This window comes from Schistocerca piceifrons, chromosome 3, assembly GCF_021461385.2.
Source record: "Schistocerca piceifrons isolate TAMUIC-IGC-003096 chromosome 3, iqSchPice1.1, whole genome shotgun sequence".
NCBI lineage: Eukaryota > Metazoa > Arthropoda > Insecta > Orthoptera > Acrididae > Schistocerca > Schistocerca piceifrons.
The window spans coordinates 433,007,481-433,029,358 of NC_060140.1; the positions used below are offsets into that span (position 1 = coordinate 433,007,481).

Genomic DNA, 21,878 nt, shown 5'->3' on the forward strand with positions numbered 1-21,878 from the left:
TATGTCCAGATAGCCTTACATGGTTCAAGCCTCTTGGTATAGCTTGGTTTGTGAAAGGGACAACTACCGATTTTTCTCGTGAAATATGTAACCCAAATGTATATCATGTTTGACCAAGTGCGCCCACACCTTTAATAGCTCACACACAGCTTGATTCATCCCACTGGACGACACATACAAAAAATATCATTTGCATACTGAAGGGGTTTAACTGGAGAATGGATAATTCTCTTTAGCTCCTTAGTATATAGTGAACAGTGTAAGCAGCTGAGGACAGCTCCTTGTGGAAGACCATTTTAAGACAACATGGTCCAATTACTTTATTTCGGAAAGTGTCTTTCAGCTAGGAAGGTGTTGATTCTGTAAACCCTTTGTGGTGGAATTCCAATGGCTTCCAATTCCGTAACAACACAGGTACATGAACATTATCATACGCTCCAGCTATATGCAGAAAGATAGTGGTTACATTCTCTTTTCTTGTTGTTGCGTCATAAATATGTGGGGTTACGCTATTTAAATTATCTATTGTTCCCTTGCCTTTTCTAAACTTATATTAACTCGATGACAGTATCTGATTTGATTCTAACCACCATTCCAAGACGACTGTTTAACAGGTGTTTAACTGTTTAAAAGGTTTTGCCAATATGGGAAGATAGAGCAATAGGTCTAGATGGGATGACCTGCTCTTCATCTTTATGCAGTTTTGGTGTAGGTTCCACTACTTTGAGTTGCCCAATCTTCTGTTAGTGTGTTGTTCATCCATATTTATTTATTTATTTGTCCATATAAATCTCTTTTTCAGTACATATATTGTACACAGGATATTGGACAGAAAACCTTTTTAGCTAATGGTTTTTCAAATGTCAAACATACATTATTTAAATTTTTATGACAAATTGGATCTATACAGTTAATAATTACAAATTTCTGAAACACTGTATATTTATAACTTATTTCTACAATTAAAGTTGCAAATTACATTTTTTCTTGCATAAGATACTGTGAGATTGAACAGTAGCAGTTTTTCAGAAGATAGGCTGTCACAGACTTTTTAAAGCTTTGTAGTTCAGGAAGAGATTTTATATGTCTTGATAATCTGTTGTAAATTTTTGTTCCTGTGTGATATACACCTCTTTGGCATAATGTTGTGTTACAATGATTAACATGTATGTCACTGTCTGACCTGGTACTGTAATCATGGACACTTTTGTTTTGAGGAAAAAGGTTTTCTTTCCTCAGTATGCGTTTTTTGAAATGCATGACTACTTCCAGTATATAAATGCAGGGAAGGGGTAGGATCTATAGATCTTTAAAGAGAGGTTTGCATGGTTTTCTGCTGCTCACCCGTTTCATTATTCTTACAATAGCCTTTTGTTTCCTAAAAACTGTTATGGCCTGGTGTACATTTCCCCAGAAAATAATACCGTACTTCTGTATTGAATGTACACGAGCAAAGTATACAGCCCTAACTGTTTCTACACTAGTATTGTTGCAGATAATTCTTACTACATAGCTCATTTTTGCTAGCTTTGAATTTAGGAATGTGACATGAGTGCTCCAGTTAAGATTCTCCTGGATATGAATCCCAAGAAATTTAGTTTCATTGACAGCACTAATGTTTTGGTTATCTATAAATATTACAGGTGGTGCCGGATTTTTATTTTTATTAGTGTGCAAATTCATGAGTACTGTTTTTTGGGGATTAAGTATTAGCCTGTTTCTGGTAAAACATTCAGACACTCTTCTTGTAAAATCTTTTGCAGATGCAGTAAGATTTTCTTCTTTATTCCCTTCAACCAACAGACTGGTGTCATCTGCAAACAGTACTGGTTCAGAATCAATAATGTGTGATGGGAAATCATTAATGTAGGCCAAAAAAGAAAGGGACCTAAAATGGAGCCCTGTGGAACACCATGACTTAGTCCACATGGTTTTGAAAGGTGTACCTGGAGTTCATTTCCTCCCATGTACTTAATTTCAGTTACCTGAGAGCAATATTCCAAATATGATTCAATCCAATGATTTGGCATACCTCTTACACCATACCATTCAAGCTTCCTCAGGGGTATAGAATGAACAATCACATCAAAAGCTTTTGTTAGGTCCAAGAATGAACCTGAGATATTTCTGTGGTTGTCCACTGCATTTAAGACATGGTTTATCAGATTGAAAGTGGCTGTTTCAATTGATCACTGTGGTCTGATGCCATGTTGACATCCAGAAATAATATTATTCTTGTTGAAGAATGTAATTAGTTTTGAAAGGAACACTTTTTCAATAATTTTCGAAAACCCAGACAATAGAGACACAGGCGTATAGTTACTCATACATTGATGGTCACCTTTTATATATAGGGGTATTACTTTTGACATTTTCAGTTGCTGAGAGAAGACACCACATGATAAGGATGAATTGCATATGTGCAATAAAGGTGAAAGCATTTGTCTTGCTGTTATTTTTATAATATAATCTGGAATATCATCAGTACCAGTTGAATACTTACTCTTCAGTGAATTAATGGTATTTGGGAGCTCTGTTGGGCTTACTGGACTGAGGAATATGGATATATTATTTATTTCGATAGATGAAAGTTCTTTCCATGTTGTATTAGGTGGATTTCCAGATTTTCCCTTCACTAATTTTCCAGCAACAGTTGCATAATAAGAATTGAAACTGTTTGCAACTGCCCTAGGGTCAATGACATTCTTGCCATCATGTGATATCACAATATTTTTGTGAGTTGTCTTCTTCCCCGTAAGATCCTGCACAGTGTTCCACATGGATTTACTTTTATTGGGTGACTTCATATTATATTTGTCATTTTTCTAAATTTTTGCCTCTTTTATAACCCGCTTCAAAACTAACTTGTATTTTTTGAAATAATTAATAAATTCTGGATTGCTGTGAGTTTTTGACTACAGAAAAAGTTCCTGCTTTCTCTTACAAGATACTCTAATGCCTGATGTAATCCAGTTTTTGAATCTGTCTGTGCTTTTGTAAATCACTTTCTTTTGTGGAAAGGCTGTGTCAAAGTTATGCTTGAAAATGTTCAAAAAATTTTCCATCTTTTCGTTGGTACTTGAGGTATCATATACTTCTCTCCAAGATTGTTCGCTGCTTAGGTACTGGAAGTATTCAATATTTTTCCTACTATAAATTCTTTTATGGATGACGTTTTCTATACTGGTCGAAATGTGATTTACACGTATGGTCAGTAATTGCGAAAGGTGGTCACTATAGCTGGTATAAAAGTTGTCTGATGTACACTTGTCCATGTATACACATACCTGATCAGGGAGAGTGAAACTAGTTTTTGTTACATGTGTTGGGGAGCTAACAGTCAGACAAAGATTGTAGGCTTTTACAATATTTAAAAACGTTTCCCTGTGAGGGTTAAATGTCTGTAACAGTTTCCTGAGTGCCACGTCTTGGATATTTTCTACCATCTGGTAGTGTTTGAAGACTGTGATACAAGTATTTAGAAATTTTCATTGCCTTTGGAAATAGGACTATATCACAGTCTAACATAACAGTCGCGACACTCACTGCTGTAAAAGTTGTTACCATTTGACGGCAGGAGCGACACTAGCGCTCCAAGTGGTGAGAAAGGAGAACGCCAGATGCGTCGTAATCATAATGTTGCATCTCTTTCCCACGTCATATACGAAATATTTGGATTATTTTTTTGCCTCCAAGAGTTTGCGTAATATCAGAAGACGTAGATGTTTTTTAAAAATGACTCTAAAATGAGCACTAGTAGGGATAAAAATCATGAATCCAGTGGCAAATCACGACACGTTCTTGAAGAAACACTTGTGACGTTGGATAGAACTACAGCTTACCAAGTTGATATCAACGGATTATAAACACATATATTCACACGTAAGAAGCACAGACGTTTACCTCTACGTGCAAAAGGAATCGACGCACCGTTTGTCATTCCGTAGGCCCACTGTCTTATAACCATTGTTGCTTGTCGCCGCAAGTACGACCTTCACCTTTTATTATTCAAAGTCGGACAAGCAACTGCCAAACAGTGGGAGAAATATGCTGTGAGTGTAATCCCCTAGTCCTCAGAGCCAGTAACACTGTGAGAAGTGCTGTCATATGTTAAATTTTACATTAGAGACTTTTATCTAATGACATTTGCATTAGTTTATCACTATGGAGAAATGCTGTACCTTCTGCTTTAAAAGGTGGAACATATTGTCACTTATCACTTAGCGCAAACAGCTTATTTTCTTCTTTCCATCTCGCAGATGGCACGCTAATCTGGCTTAACAACTCAAGGGCATCATTTTTTAAATACCGAGGTCCTATAGTCTTCAAATTTTTTTTATCCTTCTTCACTTGATCCTTTCTGTTTCTATCTGTACTTAGACTGAAAGGTACTTTTCTTGTCCCGTAATAGTTTTGCACGAGGTATAGCGATCTGCATATTCCGATACTCCACTCGCTTTTTCTCGACACGAATAACTGTACTTAATTCTTCCACTTCATCATCAAAGCAGGTCTTTGTTGACGATTCAGATGAATCTGGCACTGATATGTGCGGAGTTGAGCTGGCTGCCACTGTGCCATAGTCGTGTTTTACAGCTTTAGATTGTCGAACTTTTATGGCAGTTTCCTCTTCATCGTCAGTTAAGGTGGCTTATTTGGGATGTCAAACAGTGTGGTTACTGCATTCCACATGAGTTTATTATTGTCTGCATTCATGAACTGGTTTTCTTCGACCTGTAGCGAACAAAACTTAACATTATTATCAAATTAAATAAGGTCTTTTTCATAAGATCCTCTCGTCTGCTATTCTCTAGACGTTTTATGCTCCTAAAACGAAACATTAATCATCGTTATACATATAGTTTGCAAGCGAATCTTGACCATACAATTTAGTATCGTGATGGTATAGACCTTCCAGGGTCCTTAGGAAACCTAAAAAAAAGACAGATGTGGTATCTCCTTCTTGTTGTTGCAATTTATTGCGCTACGCTACGCTCCCATTTGTAAAAACTAGTGTACAAACCACATTAAACAATCACTATTCGCCTTCGCTTTCACGATCGTGCCGAACTCAACACTTTTACTAACTGGCCGCTTGGCGCGCTGCTGGCGCGAAGTGTCGCGACTATACTCTCGATAACACTTTTGACCTGACGATGCCTAACTGTTCTCTCTTTAGCGTCTAGCGATGAGAAGTGCATTGGAATTACGAAAAGTGACGAGTTTTATTGTGCAGAGTTGGACGAAGATGAGGTTAGCTGTTATGTGGTTATGACGCAGGCGGACGTAAAAAAACCATTTAATGGTTTTGTTTAATCTATATCAACAAAATTCATATGCATAAGGTAGGCAGACCACGCTATGCGATTAATTCTCGTGGAAAAATAGATTCATTTTGAAGGTAGCAGCTACAGTTTGGTATTGGTTTCGGAGGGAAGTTTACAGTATTTGTGTCTTGGTCTTAGTTTCAGTTGGACGTTTAGCGTATTTGTATTTTCGTCTTGGTTTCGGTTTACCGCATTTGAAGCAGTCCGGACCCACCACGGCTAAGGACTTAATTTGTCATTTCTTTTTGTTTACAGTGGTGTAGTATTTTCAGTATTGTAGAAGAGAAAAATGCAATAAGTGGTTTACGTAATAGGACATTGACTCCATATTTATAGTAAACATAAAACTGTTTTTATTGAATATTTACCATGCGTGGCCCCATGTATTGTATGATAAACATTGTGACACTGAAACATTATTAAACACACCCTCTTCAGTTTTCAGTTCATTTGCAACAAATTACTATTTTCAATTCTTATTCTTAAGAGTAGCATTGGTTTAAATATTGGTAAAACCATGATCAAGCAGTGACAATAATATGTAAAGGATAGATTTTTACTCACCATATAGTGCAGATGAATTGCAATCAGGGATAACAAAAGAGCTGCTAAACAAGTGACCTTTCAGTCAAAAGGCTTTCTTCTGAAGTGAATAACAACACCACACACACATTCACGTGAGTGAGTGTCACACGTGCATGACCCCTGTCTCTGGACACGTGAGCGCTGAGGCCTTGGTGACTGACAATGTGCGTGTGAGTTGCGTATGCATGAATCTCTCTCTCTCGTTTAGCAGTCGTTTTGTTGTGCCTGTCTGCTACTTGATATCTCCATTATATGATGATTAGCAATGTATCCTTTCCATAATACTGTCAGGAAATACGGAAGCGTCCGATCCCGTGCGTCTGCTTTGACCCATGATGTCACAAATATGGCGGAAACAAAAAGAAACACACACACTTTCCACAAGAAGCCTAATGACACTAACGGGACAAGCACGGGAAATGGGGTGTTTTGGGTGTGGGCAAACTAAATATAAACAAATTTAGACGTCTTGCGTAGTTATAACATGTAAGTGAAGACAGCCATGCATGAATACCCACCCACCTCCCCAGGTGTCGTAACCCCTGCAACCCATAGAAGATAAAGATGCTTCAGTAGCTGATTAGTGTTTTTTGTCTTTTTTAAAAAAAATCTCACGGGATAGAATGAACAGATCAGAAATATAAATATAATAAACTAAAACAGAAATTGGAGGAAACAGATAATTAAAATAAGTAATAAGTTTTATTAAATTAAAAAAAAAACTCACGAGATAGAACGAACAGATCAGAAAAGTAAATAAAATAAGATAAAACAGAACTGGAGACAGCCACACTCAAACCAAACTCCGCGCCATCATGACGTCACACATGACAACACCCTTACGTCACGGATCAAAGCCGACGCGTGGGATCGGATGCTTCTGTCGACCCTACTGTCATTGGTCCAAATATAATTTGTAGAATGTATGGTTAATTATATTGATTCAGATTGATGGCCAAAAGTAACAACCTGAGTGACACCGTAAGTATGACTTAAGATTTTTAAAAAGCCTTCAAAATCTTGTAATGGATTTTATACTGGGGGAGCATGCAGGGACGAGGTAGAGATATGGTAGGGCAGCTAGGTGCAGTTGGGAGTTTAGATGGGGTGCGGGGTAGAGAGGGGGGGTGGGGGGGGGGAGGAAGTGGAAAAGAAGTTAAAAGACTGGGTGCATTGGTGGACTGTGTAGTGCTGGAACGTAAATGTGGAAGGGGATAGATCGGTTAGGACAATGACTAATGAAGGGTGAGGCCAGTAGGGGTATGGGAATGTAGGATATATTGCAGGGAGAGTTCCCACCCACACAGTTCAGAAACGCTGGTGTTGGTGGGGAGGATCCAGGTGCTATGAGGCACCTGCATGGCACCGCCCTGTGCCAGCCTATTCATGGGCCATCTAGAGGAATCTTCCCTAAACACCCTGAATCCTAAACCCCTCATCCAGTTCAGATTCGTTGATGACACCTTCATGATGTGGATTGAGGGTGAGGACACCCTATCCACATTCCTCCAGAACCGCAACGCCTTCTCCCCCATTTGCTTCACCTGGTTCTACTTAACCCACAAGCCACCTGCCTCGCTGTTGACCTCCGCCTCGAAGATGGCTACATAAGTACGTCTGTCCATATCAAACCAACCAACTGCCAGTAATACCACCACTTTGACAGCTGCCACCCATTCCAAACTAAGAAGTCCCTTCCATACAGCCTAGCCACCCATGGCCATCGCATCTACAGTGATAAGTGGTCCCTCTCAAAATACACAGAGAGTGTCACTGAGACCTTACAGACCATAATTCTCCCCTGCCCCTCTCCATCTTCTACAAAAACAGATTTCCCTGACCTAGTCTCTTCAGTCATCCACCACCTCCCAAAGTACCACCATCTGGCTACAGAGGCGCATTCCCCTCATGTCTCAGCACCACCCAGGACTGGAGCAACTGCATTACATTCTCCGCCATGTTTTCAACTACTTCTCGTTATACCCCAAAATGATAAATATACTACACACTATTCCCCCCCCCCCCCCCCCCCCCCCACCAAAGTGGCATTTCACCAGCCACTGAACCTAAAAAATATCCTCTTCCATCCCTACACTACCCCTGCTCCCAACCTCTTGGCTCATATCCCCGTAATAGACCTAGATGCCAGACATGTCCCATACATCCTCCCACCATTACCTACTCCAGTCCAGTCACAAACATCGCCTATCCCATCAAAGGCAGGGCTACCTGTGAAACTAGTCAGGTATTCTACAAGCTAAGCTGCAACCACTCGCTGCATTCTGTGTGGCCACTGACAAGCTGCAGCAAAAAAACAACTGGACCACTCTGTTGCTGAGCAAGTCGCCCAACATGGCATATTTCATTTCAGTGGCTGCTTCACAGCCTGTGCCATCTGGATCCTTCCCACCAACACTGGGGCTTTTCTGAAATGTGCAGGTGGGAACTGCCCTGCAATATATCCTATGTTCAAGTAACTCACTTGGCCTCAACCTCCATTAGGCATTGTTCTTGCCCATCTAACCCATTCCCTGTTTGCATTTCAGTACTACAAAGCCCTCTATTCTCTCCTTTTCCACTACCTCCTCCCCCCCCCCTCCCCCCCCTTTCTGCACTGCCCCACCATCTAACCTCCCGACTTCACTTAGCTGTGTACCCTCTCTCCATCTCGTCCCTATATGCTCCCGCATCAGCACTTTACTTTCTGCAACCCTTATCCTGATATCCCTCCCCCTCCCTGCCCCAGCTTCTTCCTTACCCCCCACCAGTTGCCTCTCCCATCACACGCTGCTGTTATAATCTGGCTTCAGCTGCCAGAGACTGTGGTCTGTCTGTCTGTCTGTGTGTGTGTGTGTGTGTGTGTGTGTGTGTGTGTGTGTGTGTGTGTGTGTGATATCCATTTTTGGCAAAGGCCTTATTGGCTGAAAGCTTATTTTGTGACAGTCTTTTTGTTGTACATATCTGCAACTCAGTTTCTCCACTGTTATGGTAAGTAACAACTATCCTTTTCATAATATTGTTGCATTCCATCATGGACTTCCATTGTTTGTTTAAATTTTTTGTTGTAGCTGACTTTACTTTGGAAATAATTGTACATTTCTAGCTAACTTGAGTGCTCTGTGCAGCGAGTAGGCTGTAAATACTGTGTTGTGATATTTTTGTTTAAGTTAATTAAGTCCAGGAATTTGGTTTACAGATATGAAGATAGCAGTAGAAGGTTGTGCTCATGGAGAATTAGAAAAAATTTATGAAGCAATTGAGCATCTACAGGAAAAAGAAAATGTGAAGATTGACCTCTTAATATGCTGTGGAGATTTTCAAGCTACAAGAAATGCTGAAGACTTGCAGTGCATGGCTGTGCCACGAAAGTATCAATCAATGTGTTCATTTTACAAGTAAGTTTGTAATGTGACTGCTGATGTCTTGGTATTGTGTCATTCAAATGAAACCCGGTCACTAGTGTAAAATAACGGTAATGATTTTTATTAACTCAAAAATGTAGTTATTCACAATCCATATATACTCAAAAATAGTCACCAAAACTGTTGGCACCTTTATCCCATTGCATCACTAGCTGGTCGATTCCATCCTTGAAGAAGCTAGTAGGCTGCTGTCGGATCCAGGCCTGGACCCAGTCAAACACTTTGTCGTCCATTGTAAATCAGTGTCCGCGAGTAACTTGTTTTAGAGGTCCAAACCTATGAAAATCACACGGTGAAAGGTCGGGACTGTACAATGTATGCTCCAGCAGTTTCCCACCAAAACTGCTCCAATGTCGTCTTCACTGCATTGGGCGCGTGTGGGTGGACATTATCAAGCAGAAGGATGACGCCATTGGACAACATGCTTTGGTATTTTGACTTGATGGCTCTTTTAAGATTCTGTAAAGTGGCTTGATAATGATGGGCATTGATGGTGGTTCCCTGTTCCAGGAACTCGACAAGCAGTGTGCCCTTGCGGCCAAAAAAGGTGGACATCATGACCTTACCAGAATTGGTGTGCACAGCCTTTGATTTCTATGTAGGTGATGAAGTCGCATGTTTCCACTGCTTGCTCTGACACTTCATTTCTGGTTCAAAATGGTGACACCATGTTTTGTCACCTGTGGCAACATGGGACATAAAGCCATATTCCTTCTCACGATAATGTTGCAGATGACTCAAAGACAGTGCCATTCGAGTATTGCGCTGTTCAGTGGTCAGTTGGTGGGGAACCCACTGCGCACAGATTTTTCAAAAGTTCAAGTATTGATGCATTATGGTGTGGGCGGTGCCCAGGCTAGTACCCAGTAACTGACCGATCTCGTCCTCCACAGTGATTCTGCGGTTGTCTAAGACTAAAGCGTTCACTTCCGCAACCATTTATGGTGTGATGACACGATGAGCCTTTCCCGGACAAGCATCATCTTCCAGTGACGTGCACCTCTCAAGGAATCGTTTGCGCCATTCCACAACACTTGAACGACTCAGATTGTACTTACCATACATAGCCTTCATCTGTTGATAAATTTCACAGCCTCCAACTCTCACTGCCACCAAAAATCGAATCTCTCCTTGTTGTTCCTGCTTACTCGCCTGCATGTTTGGTGGTAGACGACAACTTGTGTGACCACCTTCCCTTTGGCGTTAGACCACACTGGCGCTATGCAACATCAAACAGTGCGCACGCATCAGTCTCTCTACCAATAGATGGTGGCACCATACCCAAAATTATGTGGTGCCATCATACATGTGAGGCAAAGGTAGACACACTGACCGGGTTTTGTTTGAATGAACTCATATATAATACGAGGGCGGTTCAGAAAGTAACCTCCGATTGGTCACAGTGCGGGTTGTGGGGGGAGTAGCGACGCCATCTGTGCGTTCACGCACTCAACAGGTCAGTCGGCATCAAGACGTGGTCGAGTGAACGTCGTACCTGCGCTAGTTTAGTTTTTGTGGCAGTTTGAAATGTGTGCTGCAATAGAAAACCCCGCCAAATGTGAAGTGCGTGCTGTCATAAGGTTTTTTACAGCCAAAGGATATTCTGCAGCAGCTATTCATCGTGAGCTTTGTGCCGTGTACGGACCAAGAGTTATGAGTGAAGGAGTTGTCCGTGAATGGGTACGTTTATTTAAAAGTGGACGAGAAAACGTTCATGATGAAGAGAGGAGTGGTAGACCATCATTGGTGACTGACCAACTCGTTCAGACAGTTGATGCAAAAGTTCGTGAAAATCGACGTTTCTCAATGTCGGAGTTGTCTACTGGTTTTCCACAGATTTCTAAGACTCTCTTGTACGAGATAGTGACAGCAAGATTGGGTTACCGTAAGTTCTGTGCACGATGGGTGCCCAAAATTCTTACCGACCACCACAAAACTCAAAGAATGGCCTCTGCATTAGACTTTCTGTCACGTTATGAGGACGAAGGAGAACCATTGTTAAACAGAATCGTGACCGGTGACGAAACCTGGATTAAGTACGTGAATCCTGAGACAAAAGAACAATCAAAGATGTGGGCACATTCAAATTCGCCTACCAAACCAAGAAAAGCCTCGCAAGATTTTTCTGCCAGAAAACTGATGGCAACGGTGTTTTGGGATGCCAAAGGGGTGTTGTTGGTTGAATTCATGGAACGTGGTACGACCATTAATCAAGACGTGTACTGTGAATCAATAAAAAAGTTACGACGGGCTATACAGAACAAACGCCGTGGTATGCTGACTTCCGGTATCGTTTTTTTGCACGATAACGCCCGTCCTCACTCTGCTCGCAGAACAACGGCCCTTCTTGAGTCCTTCAAGTGGGACGTTATCAACCATCCACCTTACAGCCCAGACCTGGCGCCAAGTGATTATCACCTCTTCATGCATTTGAAGAAATGGCTCGGGTCACAGCGGTTTGATGACGACGAAGAGCTCAAAGATGCAGTCACAGGCTGGCTCCAGGCACAAGCGGGTGATTTTTATGCAGAAGGAATTTCAAAGCTTGTGAAGAGATACGATAAGTGCCTCAATCGCTATGGAGACTATGTAGAAAAATAGTGCAAAGATGTAGTTGTAAGATGTATATATTAAAATATTTTTATTTAACTTGGTGTATTTTTTTAAATCAACCGGAGGTTACTTTCTGAACAGCCCTCGTACATTTGCTGTAGCATTCCTACCATGGAATTTTCATTTCACCTCTGGTGGTTTTCAAGGGACAGTGCCATCTGGAATCAAAAATTTGTTAACTTTCACATTTCCTCTGCGTAGGGCCTAAATATGCTCACCCCAGGCAGCTCAGCGACAATTTGTCACATGCAAGTGTGACAAATCCAGGTTTTGTGTCACAGCTAGACACAGACTAAAGTCCATGTGACAAAAGGTGACCCTGACAGTCAATGTGGACTTGGCACAGCTGTTTTGCATGTCAGTCACCTAATTTGAATTTGTATACATCGCTACAATAATACCTGTTCTGCAGCTCTGTAGACAAGTTGTATCCAGTTGCATGGCTTCCATATCATTAGCAGCATTTTGTGCATCACAGTTGAAAACTGACGACAACAATATGAGCCATCTTTCACTATACAAAGTTTACGCAAGTCATTGCCAGAAACTAAGTTCAGCACTAAGTTCGTGGCTGAAAACATAGCAGGAACAAATCTTAAGACTGGAAGTAAAGTGAACTCTAAACAGAACCAAAGAACAAATTCATTATTGTGTTAAACGCAAGGCACAATGATAATTGCAATTTAGAGTCCTGATCAGAAAATGAGGTAGCTGTTGTATTTTGGGGTTGGCGAACAGAACAGATTTGAGGAGGCAGTTAAACTTCTGAGCCGGTCATCTACTTCTAATAGCGAACAAATGACTCTACATATGAGAAGAGTTTGCCATAACCTCTGGAGTTGTGGTTGTTGTTGCAAACATAAATATCTGGTAAACAGATATTCGCCAATTCTGTGAATTAGTTTCCATATTGCTGGATTTGTGGGGTATTGGTTTCCATATTGCTGGTGTTATGGGGTAATCGGTCCCTTCTCCATATAGTCAGCCAGTATGGGCAGAAGAGCTCCTAGTGGGCTACATCTCACGTAGTGGGGACGGTTGTATCTGTGCTGTGGAGGGGTGGGGCCAAGGATCCTCGATGGGTAGTATCGTTTAGCTGTTGTGGCCAGTGTTGATTTTGATGCCCCATGAGTTACTCTTGTCTGGCTACTACTTCAAACAGTTTGTGCTTCCCTGCAACCGGTGATGATCCCTTAAGTCCACACTAGGGTATGGTCATATGTAGGAGCCCAATCTAGGGAGTCCATATGGTAGTATGGACTACCATATGGTATGTGGTAAATGGCGTGAGGGGATTGGCTTGCTGGGATGGGTGCAGGAGATCACCCTTGCACCGTCTTGGCTGGACTGTGGTGGCGTGTGGAGGTGGATTGAAACATACCGAAGGTCTAAACATCTCAGGGCCTCCTCAGTCACTTAACTGTTACCTTGTTCATTTAGGTCTTGGAACATTGACTAACTTCTCTGCTAATGTGAATATAATAGAGGGAAACATTCCACGTGGGAAAAATATATCTAAAAACAAAGATGATGTGACTTACCCTGTACTTCCGCCTCGACTGACATCTCTGCCCAAACTCTTTGCCTTTACAAATGTCTGCTTGTGTCTGTGTATGTGCGGATGGATGTGTGTGTGTGTGGGGGGGGGGGGGGGGCGCGAGAGTGTATACCTGTCCTTCCTTTTTCCCCCCGAAGGTAAGTCTTTCCGCTTCCGGGATTGGAATGACTCCTTGCCCTCTCCCTTAAAACCCACATCCTTTCGTCTTTCCCTCTCCTTCCCTCTTTCCTGACGAAGCAGCTGTTGGTTGAGAAAGCTTGAATTTTGTGTGTTTGTTTGTGTGTCTATCGATATGCCAGCGCTTTCGTTTGGTAAGTCAAATCATCTTTGTTTTTAGATATATTTTTCTCTGCTAATGTGTTTGATGTAGGATGAGGAGCAGTGGTAAGCTCCCATAATAGTAATTTCTCAAAAAACAGTGCTCATCATGGTAATTGTTGCTGTATATTATCTAGTAAGTTCAATTTGGATTCCGTAGAAATGTTGGAACACGAGAGCCAATTCTCACTCTATGACTTATCTTAGAAGATAGATTCAGGAAAGGTAGATCAGGGTGTATACGGCCTGGGACAACCAGGACATCCGTGAAAAGCCTGGGAATTTTTTCAACCGGGAAAAACTTGGGAATTTTTTAGAATTCCAGGAGTTTTTCATTGTTTCAGTTTCCTGTTAAATTTTTGTAATTTTGACTGGTAAGAACAGATACTCTAACAAAGGATATTACTGTATTCTGGTATGCAGAATAATACTTCAACAATAAAACATAAACAAGAGAAAAAAATGAAAATAACTTAAATTGCAAAGGAAGTGCTCCGTATACGACAACACACACAGTGCTCATCCAAACGTTTGCTGACAGAAAAATGTGTCAAATGCTTTAGGAAGACTATAGTTGAGTTGTGTTTGAGTAGTTTTGGTCTATAATTATTCATATGATTTTGAAACGCATCCCTCTTGGGTTTTGAACACATTTTAAATTTATTTCTGAATGAATCAGAAATTGATTTTGAATGTGTGCATAGTGTATGTGATGTCTCTGTCAGGAGAATCCTCCTCACATCTAGAAATAAACTTTCCGCAGACAAAAGGAGATGGGGCTATATGAGCTGAGCGGAGTAAAGCTGATCGGATGAATGTCAATCGCTGTCTGATTGTATGGTTGATTGGGTTTGCGAATAATCAACGTTGTTATAATTACTAGCGAAATCCGTAGACTCAGACTACCAGAATGGAAATAAACGACTAACAGGTGAGAAAGATTACGTATTATCTTCTTGGCGTGTCCAAGAAAATGAAATATTGACAGAAAATTTTTGGCCAGATCGCTACACTAATAAGGACCAGTTGTAAAGTCCCCGTCTAGCAACCGCTTAAGTTCTATTCTGGAAGTAACACGGAAAACGTGTTGTATGAACATGTAACAATGCCTAACCAGTGAATAATCATGGGATAACTAAACCTGTGATTCTGGCAGGGTTAGTGAAGTTAATAGGCTAACAAGTTTTGGCAATGGCAGGAATAGCTACAGAATTGGTGATGACGAGATTGCTTGTTGGAACGAGGAAGGAGAAGAAACGGGGACATCACACAAATTATGAAAGAATAATACAATTCCAAATTTATATAAAAATTTCTCAATACTACTTATCTATCCCATGCTTGAGAAACTGGTGCTTGTGAATGAAATGTGAAACTATTTCCTAGCGTAAAGCTTTTCGCTTGTAGTAGGCCTAATGGTCATTTGATATTGGTGATATTGGTACTTCGTCATTTGTATTCTGTCGTGTTATAAAAATGACCATTTGTGCCAAAACAGTCTCGTTTATTTGGTGTGTGTTAATAAACTGCTGCAATATGAAAAAGGGCCTATTTTGTTTTATTTAGCAGACAGTGACAAAATAGATGTAATCAGATCGAGAAACCACACCAGTCTTGGGTATTATTTGTATTAGCAGCTTTTTCAGTATTAGATAATGACATTTCGATTTTTCATGTAGCAAACCATTTGACGAACTTTGATGAGGTAATAGATTCTTTCACAGAAAGGAAAGCACTCCATGTAAGGCTGTAGCAAGATTAGAGAGAAAAAAATGCTAGGAGCTAAGGATTGAAGAAATGTGTACTTTCTTGCTTGTCTCTTCTCTTTATTGGTTTTATGTATCCTATATTTAATATTATGTCACACAAAACAGCAAGTTATTAGTTAATAGGCAATAAAGAGTGCAAATTTTCTGAAGACCTCTTAGTTCTCCCAATTTGAAATAATCCCATTCACTATTAATTGCGAGATTTTTAAAAAAGAGGGGCAGGCTGTCAAACTGGCCAACTGGGAGCAGGAGAGACACCACAGGACATTTCAATTTCCACTGTCCTGAATATAGTTTGATGGCATCCATTACAAAATATACACGTTTCAATTCCACAGAGTGAAATAAAGTGTTTGTGCGATAGAAGAATGCTGTATGAAGAGGCTTGGCACTGCACTTTGGCACACTTAAGATGAAATAACATCTCTTACTACATTTCCTTTAACACATATGTGTTATGTTTCAGACTTTTCAGAAAGATGTGCACTACAAGTTGAACATATTTTTGAAAATTTGATTTTTTTTTAAAGTATTGACCTAGTTAGCAAATATCGTAGAACCTGGGCTGATGTGCAAAGCAGTCTTGAGTTGTAGTGGGTCGTCTCCACGTGACCCGTGTTTACATTTAGTGATTTTGCTGTTTCCCCTTTGTTTACTCTCACGTCAAATGAAAACAAAACCTATATCTGTGGCTGGGAGCTATCAAGTGAATTAAAATACATTCGTATGATTACGGAAGGCTAAAATATGTTATTAGTTTCAGATTTTATTTTATATCTGCCTTTCTGACAGTCAAGCATTAATCACCTTGCAGAACAATGAAGTTATTTTTGTCTGTTTGCTAAAGAAATTTTACTTTTATTAACCTTTTCCACAGAGGCAGTCAATGTATTTGAAACGAAGTGTTTAATTCCACGGTAATGGCTAGTTTCAACTGTTCACTACATTTCAAGTGCACATTTTCATCTTCTACCACATATGGCATTACGCCATTATAAAGAACCAAACATGATATAATACAGTCCTGAAAACCACACTCAAAAGCTTAATATCAGGGCGAGGTCTATGTCATTGGGAATCTGGACATATGAATGTGCCCTTTAAGTATGCACTTTAAATGTGCATGTTTTAGTATGGTTCACGAAGTTCTGATGCTCTTGCAGTAGCCTCTGATGTCTTCTTTCGTTTATGACATAATGTATGATCTTCCAGTGTTTTATGTACGTACATACGGGCTTCCTACGTCATGGTAGCTGCGCAAGCACTGTGTCGCCTGTTATCTGCACTCTCTGGCAACTGCTGAAACGAACCTATTTCTAACAAGTCGCGGGAAAATATTGCAAATGGTGGTTTGAAAAGTGTTACTTTCAAAGTAAATATCCTTTTACGTAAGTTGAACTGTGTGCAAGAATGTACCACGAATTTCTTAAATCACAGAGCATTTGACTCTCATTTAAATATCAACGCTTTGGTGATGAGCCATTTACAAGAATTTCGAGCCCTGAAGGTCAGACGTTTAACATTATTAAAAATTTTACTGGTACATTTGTGTGATATATCTTAAAGTGTAACACGTGCAAAAAAGATTAACATTATGTGTGAAAACATAGCTTTTCTTGCAGCTTGTTAGCCTTAAAGACCAATATTATACTTGAAAGCTTTGCTTTTCTGTAGTAACACTATGTATATTAATTTAAACTATTAACTTTCCCTTTTTGTGTGTTCGTGCTACTTGACAGTGATGTTGCTGTTGGCTGACTACATCACGTGCCCTATGCTCTGAATATCTGCTGTCATCAGCTGGCGAGATCATGTGACATGAGCTATGACTGGCTTACAAAGCACTCTCGATTTCAATGTTTTGGAAAGTAACATGCGGTGTTCGGTGGAATTCCAATGTATACTTCTGTAATATGAAAATGCACAGTGTACATGTTGCTGCACATCAAAGATATTTCCAAATGTGTCTTTTCCCGTGAGTTTTGTTTTATAAAGTGCCGGGAAATTCTACGCCCATGTATAAAACCATAACCATTCAAAGGATTGATAAGTTTTGCTGTTCCAATGGAAAATATACTGTCACTTAACATGGAAAAAGTGTTTTCACCCGGGAGAAAGTGTATTTTTAACCGGGAAATCTGTGAAATATCCGGGAATGTTTTTTCCTTGTCTGCGTATACACCCTGTAAATGTACGTTTCTAGCATTTGTGGACTTAGCAAAAGCTATGGACAATGTTGACTGGAATACTCTTTTAAATTCTGAAGGTGGCAGGGGTCAAATAGAGGGAGCGAAAGGCTATTTACAATTTGTGCAGGAACCAGATAGCAGTTACAAGAGTTGAGGGGCATGAAAGGGAGCAGTGGTTGGGAAGGGAGTGAGACAGGGTTGTAGCCTATTCCCAATGTTATTCAATCTGTATATTGAGCAGACAGTAAAAGAAACAAAAAAAATTTAGAGTAGGAATTGAAGTCCACGTAGAAGAAATAAAAACTTTGATGTTTGCCAGTGACATTGTAATTCTACCAGAGACAGCAAAGGACCTGGAAGAGAAGTTGAATGGAATGGACAGTATCTGGAAAGGAGGATATAAGATGAACATCAATGAAAGCAATACGAGGATAATGGAATGTAGTCGAATTAAATCAGGTGATGCCAAGGGAATTAGGTTAGGAAATGACACTTAAAGTAGTAGATGAGTTTTCCTATTTGATGGTCAAAGTAGAGAAGATATAAAATGTAGACTGGCAGTGGCAAGGAAAGTGTTTCTGAAGAAGAGAAATTTGTTGACATCGAGTATAGATTTAAGTGTCAGGAAGTCTAGTCTGAAAGTGTTTGTATGGAGTGTAGCCATATATGGAAGTGAAAAATAGATAATAAATAGTTTAGATAAGAAGAGAATAGAGGCTTTCAAAATATGGTGCTACAGAAGAATGCTGAAGAGTATATGGATAGATCATATAACTAATGAGGAGGTACTGAATAGAATTGGAGAGAAGAGGAATTTGTGGCACAACTTGACTAGAAGAAGGGACTGGTTGGTAGGACATGTTCTGAGGCACCAAGGAATCACAAATTTAGTATTGGAAGACAGTGTGGAGGGTAAAAATTGTTGGGAGAGACCAACAGATGAATACCCTAAGCAGATTCAGGAGGATGTAGGTTGCATTGGGTACTTCAAGATGAAGCAGCTTGCACAGGATAGGGTAGCATGGAGAGCTGCATCTAACCAGTCTCTGGACTGAAGACCACAACAACAAGTTCGCTTGTGTGGCCAAAAGGCAAAATTAATGGCTTGATGTCTGTGACCAGGTGGAATTTTGTTCTGTTTAAAAACAAGAAATTTTTAGATACAGAAAATAATAGCCTGTGCTTCCTTTCCTTTGTGATTATGGTTAACTGTCCTAATCCAAGGACACTATAATTTACTGCTCAAACAGTACACACACATAAAATACAAAGTACAATTAGCAATACCGAAGAGGCTGGTGGAGCCTTGCACTGTGGTCTGTATAGACATTAGTTCCAACAGGGGCTGTCATATTATCAGGCCGGGTGACCTCTAGTGGCTAAATCAAACAAAAACTTCATGCACTAACTATGAAGCAGCACACACATAAAATTTGTAGTTACAGCACTCCTCTTCCTTTGTGAAGAAATGAGCACTATGCCCACTTCCATTTTTTCTGTGGTTGACTTAGGTTGTTGAGTCATGTGATGTTCTGCTTCTGGTGTGTAGGGTCAGAAGGGGCACTCGCATGGACAGGGGTGGTTCCTGCCCCCTATGAGAAGCCACACGGTCGGACAGGTGATACTGGCACATCTTCCATTTCCACATATGAGTCCAAACCTAGGGAAGGAGGTGGCAGTGTGACAGGCAGCGCCAGCTCCGATGGATGCAGTAACAGTGGAGGCATTGGCTGAGAGACTGCGGGAGCCGAGGTCTGGCCAAGCCCTCGACAGCTGAAGTGGGCTCCCACACCATAGGAGACAGCTGTGGAAACGTCAGCAACAGCGGTGGAGAAGGTGAAGGCACGGGCCACAATGTAGGAGGCAGATGGGCTGGCAGAGGTTGTGAGGGTGCCAGAGGCACACCCAAGGTGCAGCTGCTCATGTGAGGTCATAGCTGGCCGGCGTGTCACGATGTGCTTGCTCCCCTCAACCAAGCAGATGATGCAGAAGTGTTAGCCACAAGTGCTTCCAATTCTGGACTGCTGTCAGACGAGTGGCGGACCACTGAAACGTTAATCCCTTTTTTCCAGTTATGATTGAAAGGATATGATATCTGTGCAGCATTTGGCATAAATTTTCCATAGTGGTTTATCTGGGGCACAGGGAGATTATCCATTGTTTCAGTGTCATGTATGTGATACCATCTTTGCTTAGTATGCGGCTGAGGTACTGAATACTTCATTGAAAAAACTTCACTAAAAAATTTGAATTTGATCCAAAAACTCAATCTGTTAAATAGCTGTTAAATTTTTTATGGTTTTGCTTCATGGGAGAAATGATAACTATAGTCTAAATAATTTGTTGTGTGTGGTATCCTGTAGATAAGCTGCTTGTGTTTCTGAAATATTGTGGGGAGCACTTGCAACTGCAAACTGGTACAGAATGAGATTTTCACTCTGCAGCGGAGTGTGTGCTGATATGAAACTTCCTGGCAGATTAAAACTGTGTGCCCGACCGAGTCTCGAACTTGGGACCTTTGCCTTTTGCAGGCAAGTGCTCTACCATCTGAGCTACCGAAGCACGACTCACGCCCGGTACTCACAGCTTTACTTCTGCCAGTATCTCATCTCCTACCTTCCAAACTTTACAGAAGCTCTCCTGCGAACCTTGCAGAACTAGCACTCCTGAAAGAAAGGATACTGCGGAGACATGGCTTAGCCACAGCCTGGGGGATGTTTCCAGAATGAGATTTTCACTCTGCAGCAGAGTGTGTGCTGATATGAAACTTCCTGGCAGATTAAAACTGTGTGTCCGACCGAGACTTGAACTCGGGACCTTTGCTTTCACGGGCAAGTGCTCTACCATCTGAGCTACCGAAGCACGACTCACGCCCGGTACTCAAAGCTTTACTTCTGTCAGTATTACGTCTCCAGTCAGATCATAGCTTTGAGTGGTGCTTTGATATTGGGTAGTAACACCAGCATGATGTGCAGTAATATTGCACCTTTTCATGGGCTATGGTCAACTTTGACAGATCGTGGCCACATGCTCACATGTATTGCAAGCAATGAATGTAGCTTTGTGATGTGGGTAGTTAAGTTGCTTGTCATTGCTGAAACATGTAGAACAGGATTTTCTCTCCTTTTTTTTTTTTCACTATACTTTTTGAACTTTGATGTCTGCGGTACCACCACCATTACTACAGCTACTGCTTCTGGAATTTTTATCTACTCTTCGTTTTATTTTTGCTTGAGTCGACATTGAGTTCGAATTGCACCTTTGAGTGATGGTGCCATGGAACCTACAGATTATGATGATGATGATGATGATGATCATGATGGATATGTTGTCCTGTAATCAGTTGACTTTAACTATGAATTTGGTGCTGCTGCCGCCATCGTTTGATAAACTTTAAGTGTGGAATGCACTAACATCATGCTAGAGATTGACTTCCTCTTGGTGTGATACAAATTAGGCTGGGTGTGGAAATCAATACTGATTTTAGATCACTGACCAAAAATGCAGTAGGGAGGGACCATTCTGCCTGATGGTAATGTGAGCTCAAATCACAACCATAGGACAAAGCGAGGATCCTCTTAAACTCAACACATACAATCTAATTTTAGATTGATAGAAGTGAGGGAACTATTGTATTTTATAATCGACATACAATGACTTCAACAGCAAGAAGCGAACTATCAACCCAGCTGGTGGGCCAAGTATTTATTTCCTGTGGCAGACCAATGGACTCGTGTGACATGTAAGCCATGACCTCAAGAATCTCAACTGCCACAAGCAATACTATCTGCTATACAGATACTAAGTGCACACTTCAACTCAGCCTCTGTTACAGAGGCTGCTGGGAAAAGCTTGCAATCGGCTCATTGTCATTGGCTGCTGGGACAAGTTCTGCCTTGTTCTCCCAAAGCAGCTAGCTTATAGTTTGTAAAAGAAACAAACGTGTAATGGGTCAGTGTGTACAGAAGTGACAGGAAATTTATGATGAGCTGCTGGCAGGATCAGATACATCACCTTGGCTATTTTTCTGAATAATAATAGTGAGCGCTGCACGCAACACCTCACATGACTCAACACTATTTTTGCAATGGCTATTA

General features: G+C 40.8%; 1 protein-coding gene across 1 annotated transcript in view; it reads left to right on the forward strand.

The window, feature by feature from the left end:
* Positions 1-5,189: 5,189 nt before the first annotated feature.
* Positions 5,190-21,878, forward strand: part of LOC124789520 (lariat debranching enzyme) — a 76,718-nt gene continuing 60,029 nt past the window's right edge. The window contains exons 1-2 of the mRNA XM_047256909.1: positions 5,190-5,345; positions 9,109-9,307. Of these exons, the coding sequence (XP_047112865.1) occupies positions 9,111-9,307 (197 nt within the window). The 5' untranslated portion in view covers positions 5,190-5,345; positions 9,109-9,110. The remainder of the gene's footprint in view (positions 5,346-9,108; positions 9,308-21,878) is intronic.